The 16013-nt window shown below is 38.1% G+C and overlaps 1 protein-coding gene across 4 annotated transcripts in view; it reads right to left on the reverse strand.

Annotated features, from left to right (window-relative positions):
• Positions 1–6715: 6715 nt before the first annotated feature.
• Positions 6716–16013, reverse strand: part of UMAD1 (UBAP1-MVB12-associated (UMA) domain containing 1) — a 79979-nt gene continuing 70681 nt past the window's right edge. For all 4 annotated transcript variants that reach the window (XM_039711230.1, XM_039711237.1, XM_039711247.1 and 1 more), the window contains exon 4: positions 6716–8462. In XM_039711230.1, the coding sequence (XP_039567164.1) occupies positions 8205–8462 (258 nt within the window). In that variant the 3' untranslated portion in view covers positions 6716–8204. The remainder of the gene's footprint in view (positions 8463–16013) is intronic.

Below are 16013 nucleotides of genomic sequence, written 5' to 3' on the forward strand. Positions count from 1 at the left end.
AAAAAAAAAAAAACAAAACAAAAAGAGTCTGGCATTTTTTTCTTGTGGACTGTCTGGCAACTGTTATTAACAGAAGATGTGGCAAAACAACTCAGGTTTCCAGCCAGTAGAGCCATATGAGGCCTCTAACAACTGAATTAAAGTACATACAAAATTTTTCTGAAGATACTTAGGACCAGTCTCACTCCATATGGCATTCACTCTTTGTGAACCATCACCTTGTATATCCATACCTACATATACAGAAACATATGTAACATATATCCACATTCTCTGTGCATATATGTACCCTTTACATCAATTTTGCTCTGATCTTTAGGGCAAACCCTGTTCTTACTGAAATACAAGTTCATATAAAAATCTTTTCCCTTCTAGAACTTCTTTTTTTTGTCTGTGCATAAAATATCACAGTGCTGAGGGCAAGATGTAGGCACCAACTGGCAACTGAGCAGTTATGTGAACCCACAAGGCTGTTTTTTCGCACATTTGGAGGAGGCAGCAGATTGAAAAACTCTGATTGCTGGCCTACAACTAAGCAGTATGTTCTGAAATCCACCTCACTCCATTTTAGGATGTGTGTGGTCATCATAAATTAACTTCCTCTACATCCCCCTTCTCTGAACTGCAGTTCAATTCATGAGTAAAACTGTATCTACAGAATTTTTATTTTTATCTGACTTTTTCCTTAAATGCTGCATATTCTAATTTCCTCCTTCTCCCTCCTCCATGGCTGGCAACAGACCAGTTCTTTCATTATATTTGGAGCAGAGAAACAGCCCACTGAATCTTCCCCAGACCACATCATCAGGTCTTAAACACTGTGAACAAATGAAAATACTTATTCAAAAGTAAATTAATTCCCATTTATAACACAGCCTTCCACTGCTAGTGACAGTTCTGATCTCTGCAGATATAATCCACAGGGAGACAAGAAGGACAAAAAAGCTGAAATAGATGACTTTATCCTGTTCCAGGCATGCTGCTGGAGCTGTCTCTGGCAGCAGCTGGCTCCCTGCATAGACAGCCAAAGAAGAGAGGACAAGCCAGAGGGTTATTCTCATCTTAATTGTGGACAAAGAGCTCCTCTTTCCCATCCCTCCTCCCAGCAGATGGAAACTAGGATGACTGGGATTGTAATTAGGCACATCAGCATGGAGGAGGCAGAGAGAGAAGATTTGTGTCTGAGAAATTCCCTGCTCAGACTTTCTGGCCTGGCCGAGCCAGCACACCAGTAGGCACTTGGGAAAGGCACTACAAGGCCAGGTAGGATGGATCTGGGACAAAAGGCTCAAGGGAGGAAACCCTCAGATAAGAATCATTCCCCTTGTTTACCTCAAATTTCATCATCTTAATAATGCAATAAACATGGTGAAAGGGGCTTTCGCTATGCCAGAGGAGTTTATGATCAACAGATGCATACAAGGGGAAAAGGTAAACAGAGCAAGCAAAGCATTGCTTTGTTACTGTGTAGTCAAAAACATTTCTGTCAGCTATTGCAAAGTAGACCCTCAATACTTTTAAATATAAGAGCAGACTGCCAAAATGTTACCTTTTTCCCCCTCCCTGATCAAAAGCTTAGGATATTCTAATTTCCAATGCCACAAGTGCTCTATACTAAATCTCACTGTGGGGATGCCTTCTCTCCTCTTGTATTGCTCAGGCAATGCCTACACTGATCCAGTTTGCTGAGACTGCTCTGCACACATTACCTGTTTTGATACCAATTTCAGTGTAAATCCTTAAAAGAGACAAATTACTGGGTCATGATCTCCAGACAACAGTGATATTATCAGAAGTGATCTCCAGGCTACAGTGATATATCACAAATGGATGATGCTTCAAAGGAGAACTTTTCCAGCGTTATCTTCATCGTTTCTTTGGGGAAGCAGAATATGAGTTTGTGCACAAGCCAGAAGAACTCTTTGAAGCAAGATGAGGCAGAAGGTGCCAGAAAGGCCATGTTCAGTTAATTTATCTAAAAACAGAATAACCTATTTGTAAATTTCCAAGTAAGATTTTATCCTTCAGTTGAATTATCTCATCTGTTTAAGAAGAGTGTAGTAGGTGATTTTTATTCTTCCTAACAATATAGGAGAAAATAATCTTCGTACAGCTATATTGCTGTTGCCAAGGTCACACTGGGAACACTTTTCTTGCTCTGTGCCATTAAGACTATAAAACCCAATTTAATACCAAAAGTAATGTTTGGAGACACTGTGCATGTAGACTTATAAACAGCCAGAGACTTCCATTGCTACAGGAGATCCTTGCAGAGCAAATCTTATCATCTGACTTCTTTTTGATATCTGTGGTGAACAGACCAGTCTTGGAGTGACTTCCTGTTCTAGCAGACAGCCTTTAGCATCACATTGAAATCTCTCCTTCTGGTTTAGGCAGGGTGAAATGGCACAGGCAAACTGCTAACATTGGCAGATCACCAGAAGATGAATTTGGTCAGTGTAAAAAAAGGCAAATTGTTTTCCAAGAAGACAAGAGTTTGACTTGAGCAGCACCTCTCATGCTTAGAGGAGCTGTGTCAGGTATTTGTGATCATGTGGCTGCTCATGCAGGAGACAGGAGTGGAAGTTGGTCAGGTCTGCACTGCTTTTACCCACAGGGTATCTATGTACAGCATCCTTTTATTTAAGGACTACCACCCTGGAGATGCCTGTCTACCAGGATATGTCCCATGCTGGAAGTCATCTGTCTGTCCCATCTGGATGGAGCAGAGTATCTCCCAGATAATGATGTTTCTAAAATAGGGTACAGCTTTCTTCAGAAAAAGAGACAGCCATCAGAGGTGGTGGTGAAGTCTCTGAGCTTGAGAAGACTCAGAAGTCTTAAATATGAAGGTGAACAGTTTTGGACAAAACCTGGAAAATGGCATTATATAGTTTCTCTCAGATTTGTACAAATCAACAGCTATAACAACAGTGTTACACAAAATTTCTGATGTGAATAACTGCAACATGAAATAATTTAGCCAGCTAGCCTCTAAGTAAACCAAAATATGTCAGCCACCTTTGTTCATTCACTCACTCTATTTCTTACAGCTGTCCTAGGATTGTATAATTTGTCTTCAATGTATGATATTAAGATTCAAGACGAATCTTAATACTGACCTGTACTGTAAAGTATTTGAGAGATCTACAGCAAAACACTACATTTCCATTTCTCAATCAATGGCCTCTTTATCGATGCCATTTATTAACAGGATGGCAGCTTCTAGTTTTGAAGTTTTTCTATTTTAACTTGATCATTGGGTAGGTGCATAACTACTACATAACTACTGCAAACTACATCTGGTAAAAAGAAAGTTTTAAATTCCTCTATTAAACCAGTATCAATTGCCATTACAACACTTTCCTACTTTGCCCCCAAAACAGAAGTTAAATGACAACATGAATTGAACTACATTAAAAGACAGTGAACATTAACCCCATGTGTCCACTTTTAGCCATAATTATACTATGATTCATATGTAGTACCTGCAAGTACTGTACTATTACTTGAAATAAAATTTGGCAGTCCTTTCTGGGATAAATTTAATGCATATGTTCTATTCCACCCTGAAAAATAGAGGGAGAAGCGTAGGTGTTTTTTATTTGAGAGACAACTGAAGGAGAACTAGCCAAACTGTAGAAGGCATAAAAGTCAAATAATAACAACAAAAAGATCCTTTGAATAAATTGATAATACAAATATTAAGTCTTCTTCATAAGCACTATCTAAACATACCATAGACAAACTCAGAGGAATCTAAAGGAACAAAATGCAGGAGACTAAAAGCATCTTTAAGAGCAGAATAAGCCAAGCAGATGCACCAGTAGTTTTTAAAAAGAGTTGAAAAAGGAAATTACAGCTCACAGTATGTCACACATTGCTTCATTTTCTAAAGGAAAACAGACAAATAGAAGAACTCCTCATAAAAAAGCTGAGACAAGGTCATACTAAAGTTCTACTAGTATCAGTTGATTTAAATAAGTAATTTCCACCTCTGTGATAGGGTATTCCACCTGGGGCTTTGTTTTCTGAGCCCATCTGCTTCTTTTCCAGTGAGATTTAGATGGATGCTCAAAGCTGACCTCCCAGAACACTTACATGAACATTTGGATGTGAGAGGCTACTCTAACCATAATGCTGATAGCCACAAAGAGTTGGATGAAGGATGTTTATAATCAAGGCTCATCTTTTTTTTTGTTTGCTTGTGAGCAGTTTCTTTCATGTTCTGTTATTGAAGTACATGTGTCAACTGACTTGAGAGGACAGCCTTGTAAATTAGATCTTTGATCTCAAGAGTTTATTTTATCTTTGCAGCAAGGAAAAGTGAATTGAATTGGCTAGCAGAACTAAGCCCTCTCTTGTCTCTGGTCTACAGCTGCTGCATCCTTCTGGGGTCACCATAACTTCCACTTCCATCACCAGATTCTCTCTTTTGCTACAGAATTAAAAAAGGCTTCTCCAACATCTCATCATAACCTGCTGAAAGCTTTACAACTTCTGATTTATTTTATGAACCATACAGCCAGACTTTTGCTTCTGTAGAAAGGAGAAAACACTGAGCTGTGATACAACAAAGCTCTTTGAGCTACTCTGATACAGCATCAGAAAGTAAACTTTAAATGAATATTCACTGACTGTTTTTTGGAGTAAAACACAATTTAGAAAGAATACTGCATGGAAGGCTGCAGACTAAAAAGAAGTATCTCTTCCAAAATGTTCAAACAAGTATGTGATCCACTGTTAATCTCCCATTACTAATATACAGAGGCATTAGACACTATTGTGCTGTCTACTACATGTACACAAAAGGACTATGGGACATGATACTGATTTATGTCCTGATTCAGATCACCAGTATGATAGTGTCATCATATTCTTACCATCTGCACTTCATTCAGTTTCCATGGCTGTGATTCAGGCAGGACAGCCAAGGAAGGGTCTGTGGGAACTCATCTCCCAGAAGGACATTGAAAAGAAGAGGTAGTAGTTCTCTAGGAGACTCTAAGTACAAAAATATCTACTGGTAAAGAAAGAACACAGTTTCAATGGATACAAGAAGTTAATTTTTTTTCTTAGTTTAAGGAATTTGACATATTGATGGGAAGAAGTCTGGCCTAACACACATGCTTTGTAATTTTGTGAGCTTGTTACAGAAAGTTAGGCTTAATGTTGATGAAAAGTTGCAGCACAGCAGGGTAGGCTGAATGAACTCAGCTTGGCTTACTAAACTTTTGTCTTCCTACAGCACCAAACAGGAGTCTACCTTTGGAATTTGAGGAGGATATTCTGCTTCTTTGTTGTTGTACAGTCTCTGGCTTCAAAAAGAAATCCGGTTAATCTGGAATGGCCCTGTCATCAGTAGAAGAGTTGCAGTTACTCAGGAAGGGAAGGAGTTACCCCTAGGAGTTGCACTTCTGGTTCCTCTCCCTAGTCACTAGGCTGAGCAGAGAAAACCCAAAGCAAGATGAATTATCATGTCATAATAGAAGGATGGTTGTGGGCAGGAGGGCAGTTTCTCAAGCTCCAGTTTTATGCTATTGTTCAGAACAACCCGCTCATCTTGCCCAGGAGGCTGCTTTAGTGCTTTTGTGAAAATAACAGGTTCTCCAGCTAAAAAAGCTATAAACTGTGTTATTTTGAGATACTGTAATTGCTGTGGTGAATATACTCTTTGTATTTCTCCTGTAGGTGCTCTAGGGTGAAACCCTCTGTGACCACACAAGTGTGTATTTGCTGATGTCATATCAGGGTTTGGATCACACTTTACAGCAGAAACTGGATCTGTAACCACTGCCTCGACTGACCTGCTGGACACAGTGTCAGGTTCCATCTCTGACTTTGTCACCAGGGGGGAGTTGTCTGTAGGGACCATCTCCCAGTCAGCCTTCTGTCAGGCTGCTTTGGATGCAGTTGTTCCTTGATTTACCTTTGAACACGTGTCAAAAGGCATCAATCCAATTTTAGGGATGTTCTCAAGCAAGGGAGAGGTTTGAGCCCCAGGTTCTGCTAAAGGGAGGGCAGTCAGGAGACACATTTCCAGTACCCTTCCTCATTAGTGGTACTTTGCTGGGTGTAAATTTTACACTTTACAGGAGACAATTAAGGATGAAGACCAAATGTTTAAACCTACTGTCCATGTTTCTCATCATGGTGAATACAATCTCCCCCGGTGAATACAATCTCCCCCCTTTCCTTTTGAAAGGACACCTGTGAGTGCAACAGAGCTCAAATCTGACAAGATGTAATTATTTTAGATAAATTGTCTAACTTTAGGCAAAAAATTATAGCAAAAAATTACATACCAAGTCAGCTAGCAAATAAAGAACCAGTATTGTGAGTTTGTTTGGTCTTCAACAGTGCTTTACAGCTCTGCTTCGAGACCAGCTGAGCTGCAGAAACATTTCAGATTCAAAATGGACAGCTTGAATGGAAACATGCTATTTGTAGAATGATTAATTTTTTAACTGCTGGATATAAAATAATAATTAAAATTATTATTTTATTGTATAGTATTAGTGCTTTGGTTATGTGTTAACTAAAAAACTCGGAAAACAAAACAGTTCTGAACAACCTAATAAAATTAATTCTTCCTTCTATGAGGCCTGAGTACCTGGGTACTCCCCAGCTCCCAGCCACACTATTCTCCAAGCACTGTCATGGATGCCACCTAAACCACTGCAAGTCACCAACACAGCACACAGAATCCATCAGATGAGAGTGTGATATATTTTATTAGAAGGACACTAATTTTTAAATGACACTGAAAAGATTTTCAAATTGAATTTCCAAGTTCAAGTTCCCATGAAAGCTGAATGGTCAGAGCTGTAGTAAACAATATAAGTGAAACCACATAATAACTCTCACATATAAAAAATAACTCATTATTACTTGGCTTTTTTATTTGAGTGCAGCAAAGATACTCCCCTTGAAACAATACCTTCAAAACATTTAAGAACATAGCTGTCAAAAATATAAAATATGCACATTTAAAAAAATCTAAACCATGAATATTTAACAATCTAAGATATATTCACAATGTAATTTCTTCATCATTTCACAGTATTTATCTCAAATACTGTAAGAAGATCCAAGTCTGAAAATATTTGTACTTTAAGCTACCACAAGAGTGTAAGAGCATAAAAAATACAGGAAAATATCCACCAACATTTAGCACAATCTATATATTGTACCGCAAGACAGAAAAAAAGTGTGTGCCACAGGTCACACATTCATCACAAATTGTGATGTGACATCAGAGGGCTGTTGCTGGTGGAGCAGCAGCTCTGGTCTTAGCTGGTAAAAACATGCTCAAAGCTTGTGAGTGGGGACACAGTGGTCTGTGAGAATGTGTGCTCAGGCATTTAGCAGTTTAATTTAGTTGGATAAGAAACAATGTAATGTTTTCCTGTTGTTAAACATTGCCATCTGTACCTCTGGCACACAAATTAAAAAAAGAAGGGTGTGACCATTAAAAGTACGTGTCCTGAGATTTCCTTCTTCAGGGGGCAAAGAGGTTAAAATGGAAAAGCTGATCTGTATATAAATCAGGAACACATGTGGTAATGAGAACAAACAGCAGCCAACAGGCAGGCGGGGACAACTTCTCCAGGCAGGCACAAAATGAGACAGACAAAATACCATCTACTGGAAAAGGGAAGGAAGCAACTGGTTTTCACTTTGAAATTGGTAAGTTTAACCAATTCTATTAAGTCTAATGATTACTTAAGGGCTTGTCATTAACTCTGAGTTTTAAAACTTGGTTTCACTGAAAAGCTCTCTGTCCAGTAGTGCAGAGCAGCATTGCATTAGCATTAATATTGGTTTCCATCTGTACAAAATCAAGAGGTGATCTTAATATGTGTAACAGGATCTATGTGTTTTGTAACTAATTGAAATAACAAAACAGTTAAGACATAGACTTCCTCTTAAAGTCATGAAATGTTTGTGTCTGCAGCCTACCTACTGGAAGTAGATACCAGCAGCCCGTCTCCTACTGAGGCTTGATTTCTTTGGAAATAAATGCAATATTTAATGTACTAAGTTGTAGTTCACTTAAAGCTAAGAAATATATCACAGTTGTGAATAATAATCCCTTTGATATACCAGCGGCAGGCCCCCAAAATATTAAGTCAATTGAAGTAAGTCTTTATCTTCAATTTAAGACTTATTCCTTGACAGAGGCAGAAAAGATAGAGAGAACATTATGGATCACAAAGCACTGAATTTTCAAGTGTGAAGTCATACCAAAATCTTGATAAATTCTCATTGATGTCGTAGGTGAGCAGTCGGTCAGGAACGTCGCTGTGGGTGCCCTGCACTGCTAGCACATGTGGTGCGAGGGCAAAGGGGACATCGCTCAGGAGGTCTGACATGAAAGGGCTGCTTTCCAAAGTCTGACTCCTTTGATTTCCCATCTCTGTGCTTGATACAGTCAACTGTGACCGCTGCCCTGTATTTATCTAAAGAGAACAGAAGAACAGAAATTTACACACTACAAATCAGGCAGCTCTGGCTTTTTACTTAGAACCACAAGGAACTACTAAGTGAAACAAAAAAAACCCAAATAAATAAATAAAAGGAGTTTCAGAGTTCAGTTTAGGTAGATCTAAAATAGCACTTCTTAATGTTCAAATACATGTTGATATAATTATTTGGTTCAGCACCATCAGAATTAAGGCTAAAACAAAAATAAGACTCTGTAATGATTACTGAAATCACACAAACACAGAATATGCTGAGTTGGAAGGGAAATTAGGATCTTGTAATGATTTACTGAGATCACACAAACACAGAATATGCTGAGTTGGAAGAGAAATTAGGATCATTGAGTCCAACTCCTGACCCTGCACAGAACACCCCAAGAGTCACACCATGTGCCTGAGAATGTTGTCCAAACATTTATTGAACTCAGTCAGGCTACCCAACATTACTGTGCTCACGGGATTTTATGCCATTATGTTCAGTCTTGTTTAGGGGAAATTACTTCATACAATTCCTTCCATAAACTGATGAAGCTCCATCTTTTGTTCCCCCTGTGCCTTTCCAGAAGTTGTCCAAGAAAAGCATGACTTTTATGATTAAGAACTGTCCTATCCCAGTTATTTCAAAGGATTAATGATGTTGCTTTCCAGTGTGAAATAGAATTGCATGACTAGCTGGTAGTTCTATTGTATAAGGAAATATATGCAGTACCAAATATGTTCTTTATAGAAAAACAAAGTTAAAACTTTAAAAAAACACCACCAACAACCCAAATACCAAAACCAAAAAGGAAATATAAAAACTTACCATACAGAAGTAGTTAACAAAATTTAGAGAATAATGTTGGACACAATAGACTTGCAAGCTTTGATCCTGACCTACCAATATGATCTTACTAAGTGTTTATCCTGATACTTTTGCCATTTTAAGAACAAAGAAAATACTATTTACTTTGCCTCTAGAAATCAAATGTAATTTTTTTTACTGTTTATAGCAAAAAAATCCTATACAAGCTGATACCTCTCATTAGGCACCCGTAATGATGTTCCTGGTAACAGGCTTTGAGCAACCTGGTCTAGTGGAAGGTGTCCCTGGCAGGGGAGTTGGGTGTTGGAAAGATCTTTAAGGTTCCTTCCAAACCAAACTACTCAATGATTCTGTGATCTCTAGGAGCAAGATATTTGTTACAAGGATTTCTATCAGCACACATACAGAAATATTCAGTAACGTGTTCGAAAGTGCTTAACAAGTCATGTCAAAACCGTGAAAACAGACAGGAATTTCTGACTTTGATGAAGTCCACACTTCAGCTAGAAAACTCCGAAGTTTACACAGCTATTAGGGCAGGAATAGCACTGAAAGCTTGAAACACTAATTTGGTATTCACTTGATCCTAAGAGTGAAATGGGTCCAGTCATGTGGAGGTTGCTTGCATCCATGATTTTTAGGGGTGTTGTGCTGCTCAAGGATCTGCCTGTGCTAAAGTTGAATACCACACATCATGGCTTTTCCAGAGAACCTGAGGGCATTGTTGTCTGACAGAACAACAGTTTGGAGGGTGGGGTGGTGGTGGGTGCTTTGTTTTCTTGCCCAGAGCATTTAGCCCAGGGAAAAGATACTCCATCTTCTTCCCAAAGAAAGGACTGGCTTTGCCTTGAACACAACCTGAGCACTAGTCATTCCTTACACAACCCAACATTTCATCTGGTAGGACTGATAATCCAATGTTAAACCTTGTATCAAGCTGCCAAGAACGAGTCAACAGTGACACACGTAACCTCGCCAGTCTGTGCCACAGCCAGCCCTCTCTTGGGTGGCAGAGGACACGTGCTCCTCCACAGCCTGCTGGGACACAGGGTTAGTGAGTGGTGCTGCACTGAAAGGGGCCCTCACCTCGAAGCTTCTGTTCATACTCACAATGATTTTAAACCTAAGGCTTAAGATAAACTTCCCAAGATCTCTTACTATCATGTCACAGGATAATAATGTAAAATTTCTGAAGGTTAAGAAGTTTATTAAAAGGAGTGACTGCTACATACAGCTACTAACCTTACTGGTTATGATCCAATACACAAGAGGAGCAACATTCTCCATGCAATTGTAATACTGGTATGGCTGTTACTACAGAATTCCCACAGCTACAATTTACTGATATGTCTTTAATTCCCTGGCTTTCCTTTTCTCAGTTCTACATTTTTAGATGTAGTTAACAGCTCTTCAGAAAGCTACATGCAACAGCAGAGACAACAGCTGATAGAAAAGATTTCTTTTAGCTTTCCTTACTGATTCTGGTACCTTTAGAGAGCAGGGAAAATAGGACAGCCAGCAGAGAAGTCAGGAAGGTAGCCTGTATAGTTCTATTCCAGCTTTCCAAGCTGTGAGCAAAAAAACATGGGCAATAATACTGGAAGTCTGTAAGTTCAGGAAAAACACTAAAACCTCTTGTACTTTTCTAATCGGCACAGTTATCTCCAATCAGCTCTCCCTTTAAGAGCAGCTTCTATGGCTGCTCATTGCTAACATTTTGAGAGAAGTCTTCCTTCTTGCCAGGGCCCAAGGTATGCATTAGAACAGAAGTCATACACATCTTCTGGTACAGATATATTATCTTGCTAAGAACACTGCCAAACAGATGTAACATTTATTTACGTTAATATATATCTGAAATAATGACCCACAACACCTCAGGTGAGTCCTTTAATTTGTTGCTGCTGTAAACTTAAAAACTTCTTTTAATTTCTGCTCTGCATGAATTTATTATATTCCCTCTTGAAAGAAAGAACTTGTGGATCATTTATTGAGGTCCTGGTATTTGCTTGTCTTTCATCATTGCCATATTCTGAAGGGAAGCCAGAAAGCCCCAGCTAAAAACTAGGTTATATTTAGGAATCAATTAAACTAGATCTTCAAAGACCTTTCTGCCTCCCTCCCCTTCCACATTTCAGGGGAAAATGATCCCTTACTCACTGTCCTATTCCCATCATTCAGATGATAATCAGAAATCCCTAGAATCTAATGTTCATTTTGATTGGCAAGTTATACTTTTATGAACACCTGTTTATATCATAATTGTCCTCCAAGCTGGGTGAACACAATTTACAATGCAAATTAGACCATCACGTGGCAAAATTAACTTCAAAGAGGGGTAAAAAAGTCAGAGCAAGAACAAAACATCTTGGATCTTTTTTCCTCCATAAACCTTACATTTGTTAGAATGGTGCTAAATGGGCAGACCCAGAAATTAAAACCCTTTCTGTACATAGCAGATACAATATACTGACAGTGATGGAGCAAGGACAGCTTTGCTAACTCCCAAGTCCCACTCCATAGTTGAAAGCAAGACTGAAGTGAGGAAGGATGAATTATGTTAGAATCATTTTACTGTGAAAGCATCATTTTACCAAACTCAATCTCTGCATACTGTCAGTGAGGTTCTTAACAGTCTTAAGAGGTTATGCTACTATCTGAATAGTCAAAACAGTATCAGAAAGAAAGCCCGAAATGGTTGACATAAACATAGTACTGGTAAGCCAGAAACAAAGGAAAGTGTCAGGTCAGTTTAACAAATGCCATGATCTTATCTTAATTCCAGTGATCTTTGGGTTTTAGTTGACTAAACCCCTCATGAGAAGGTCTTGGGCCTAATATGACAAGATCAGTTCACCACATAAATGAAAATGGAGTCTAGATTTTCTCTTTCAGTTTCACATTTAATCCATTATTGTCTCTCCCATGAAAACAGTTATTTTTAATGATCTTTAAAAGTTTGCATTCACTTTTTCTTTCATAAGAAATCACATTTTATATTATTTTATATTACTTTATTACTTTTATATGAAGAAAAAAGTTCCCATCTTGAAGAATTCAGGTAACAAGAAGTAATTTTTCAGTTCTGCCTAGAGCCATCATCACAGGCAGTTGTTGCCCTCTGCTATGCAGAGCTGTTTCTGAGCATTCCTGTAGTGATATTTAGATGTTGGCCTCCTGTGCAAGACCCGATCAAACAAGACATGTTTCTGTACTTCCAAAACATGAAGATATCCTTTAAATGGGCTAAGATGTATTTCATCCATATGCTGGAGAGCCCACATGAGTGAAAAGGCCTTGCTGAAGCCGACCTCCCCTGCAGGCTTTCAGGTAATGTGTGAAGAACTGGAGACTCTGCTGGAGAACATCAGTGACCCATGGGTGCTGAGGTCACTTCCAGCACAAACACCAGCACAGAACGCTGTGATGCAGCCGAGGTCAAGGTTATGAAATGGCTCATGCTTTATGCATGCATTCTTCCAGCATATATAGAACTGCAAGTCCTAGAGAATTTGATATTGCACATTAGTCACACTGGTTTCTACTGAAATGCCTAACTTACTTAGCCAGAGTACAATGCATTCAGAGCATATTATCTGGACATTAGCTAAACTAAGCACTGCCAAATGCTATGACACACAATCCCATTATGAGAAACATTAATTGAATGGACCGAGAAGATCACTGATTTACATTTCACCATACACCAAGGAGTCAAAAAATTAGTAACAATTACATAAGGTATGAAAATAAAATTTAATTCAAACAAGCAAGGTGGCTTCTGTATTCTTGGTTTGCAATCCAAAAGGAACAGGGAGAAAATAAACACTATGTAAATATATATAGTAGCTGGCCACCAGATAGTAACTGTGCTCTGAAAAAAACATGTTATTTTGAAACTAACAAAGTATAAAACTACCCTCTAAAGTAAATTATTCATTTTTTCTCTTTGTTAAAAGATGTTTCTCAGCTGTTTTTAAAAACATCTAATTTGCTGCATGTTTTTGTATTAACCACAGTTTGCCAAGAGTCTCATAAGGAAGAAAAACTGCACATTTTACAATGTACTGAGAAGCTGGATTTACAGTGCTCTGAAGGAGAATCAAAGATTAGTGCCAGCATTATCATCCAAACCATTGAACAAGGTTTTCTATCAAAAGTGATTAAGAAAAAATTACGCTTTCTGTAAAAAAGAGGGGGTTTTTTTATGGAAACAGATCTATTTTTCTTTTAAAAACAGCCTCAAGAAAGAAACAGTATCTTCAGTCTTCCAGAATATTTAGTAAGTATCCAGCAATATAATACTAATGACAGACACCTGCTATGTGACTGATGGTAAAGAATTATATTTATTTCAGGCAACTTCATGGTATTCCTGGAAATAGTGAATCATAAGGTCTCTAGAATTTATTTAGCACTATGCAGTAGTTACTTACATATCTAGAAATGGAAATTGTCATATGGGATTGTTCTTCCAATGTGTTTTGGTTGATGCTTTAGGGCACTCACTGGACATCCTTAAAAAATTTGTGGGACTTCCGGAATGAGTATCCCCATTGATGACAACAATTCATTTTTCAAATAAATATGGTAATGGCAAAGATGAACAGAGGAGGAAAGAAAAATTACTCACAAGGTTTGCATTCCAAAATTTAACCTGGGAGAACAGAATCACAGAATCAATTAGGTTGGAAAAGACCTCTGGGATCATTGAGTCCAACCTATGGGCAAACACCACCTTGTGAACCAGACCATGGCACTGAGTGCCACATCCAGGCTTTCCTTAAACACCTCCAGGGATCATGACTCCATCACCACTCTGGGCAGTCCATTCCAATTTTAACAATCCCTTCTGTGAAGAAATTATTTCTGATGTCCAAAATTCCTTCTGATGGAAGCAGGATCAGTAAAAACTTGCTGGTGGTAGGGAAAGTGCACAACATGATAATTTCAAAGTACCACAGAACCCCTAACCCAAAACCTGAACACAAAACCACCCCAACACACCAGTATGTGACCTGCATCCTTACAGGACTGTAAGAAAGGAACAAACCCACCTGGACAAACACAATACAGATGCCCTGTGGTTTCAGAAAACCACACGTGAATAATGAGAGCTGCTATTCTTTCAAGATTCACTCAAAATTTTAATCAGCCCTCCCCTCCAGGGACTCAAAAGAAAATCTATTCTTAGCTGGGAGAGCAAAATTAGATGTAAGAAGTGCTGGAGACCTTGCAGTAGCTTGTTGCTATATCCAAATTTCTTCTGGTTGCTTGCTTGCTAGCTTAGCAGAAATGCAGTGTCTGGGACTGTACCAGTGGCCAAGGACTGGTGCTCTCAGGGGCTGCAGGAGGGCAGACCTACAGGCTGGAAGGTTTGGGTTAACACTGAGTCCTTGGAAAGGCTTTTAAAAGCAAGAATGGTTCTCCGTGGAAATCAGCTTTCCCATTTGCTTTGGGCTCTTGCTTCCAAGCTTCTTATGAAACTTATTTTGTAATACAGCAGAAATTTGTCTTTCTTAAAGACCTCCTGCTACCTGTACAAGTTTATCAATACTGCTATTCAGAGTAAAATAGAACAAATTTTTAAAATAAGAGTTTAAGAATATTTAAACTAATTTTTACATGAATTTTAGGTATTTTTCTTTCTCCTCTAGAGCATGCTTTTCAGCTGTTTCCTAACTAGAATGGAATCAAGGTAAGGTTAATGTCACTGAAATCTTAAAGAAAAATATTCCAAAGAAACAATGAAAAGAGGCTCTGACATTCTATAGTTTTTCTTTAGTACAGCAAAGCTCCTCATGTAGTATCTTGGCCTGCAAAGAACAGCAGGGAAATTTTTGCTAAACCACACTTTCAGTATCAATACTGATGTACATTTCTGAATCCTTACTGGCATTAAAGCAATTGGAAAAGTGTAATTACTAGAACAATTCTATAGTGTGAATGCAGAATAAACTTGCTGTAATTAGATGTGATTCTTACCCTCTCAAACAGCCATAAAACTGTTAATCTCTGTACAAGGGGAGAACTGCAATGTTGCCATTTGAACTCTGGATATTCTGAATGTTCCATGGTTAAAGTGTGTTAAGGTAAAAAAATTTACACTTTCTGTAAAAAAATATGTTTTTTCCCAGAAACAGACCTATTTTTCTTAATAATCCTCATAAATACTAGAGATGCCCATGAGTTTTATTTATAAGAACTTATAAAATGTAATTCCACCCTGAAAAGTATTCTAAAGTTCCACAACCAACTACCTTGTTTTGTCATCCTAGAAAAAAAACCCTGATTTTCTTCGTTGCCAATTTTGCAAATTCAAACCAGAACAAGTTGAAGGTTCTGGTTTTACTCAATTCCCTATAACAATACATCACAGGAAATATTTTGAGGGGAGTCAGTGATAAATTTAGTAAATATATTGAATTTAATATAACCAAAATTGTATAATGATATTTTTATTTCTACTTCCTACTTTTATTCCTTTATTCCTAAGTCCTATTATTTATTTCATTCAGTAATTGTTTGAAGACAAAGAACCAAAACATCTCAAAAGTGGGCATCTATAATGGGAAACTACAAAAAAAATTCTAAAGCTTAATTACAAATTATAAGGCTTAATTTCCCACCATTAAGTAAAGTAATTATGCTCTTATCTTTCCTTCTATCCCAGCTAATTTCACCACTGTTGGGTCTGATAATTGAAGACCTGTATCAACACT

This window comes from Passer montanus, unplaced genomic scaffold (genome assembly GCF_014805655.1).
Source record: "Passer montanus isolate IOZ18808 unplaced genomic scaffold, ASM1480565v1 scaffold10, whole genome shotgun sequence".
Taxonomy (NCBI): Eukaryota; Metazoa; Chordata; class Aves; order Passeriformes; family Passeridae; genus Passer; species Passer montanus.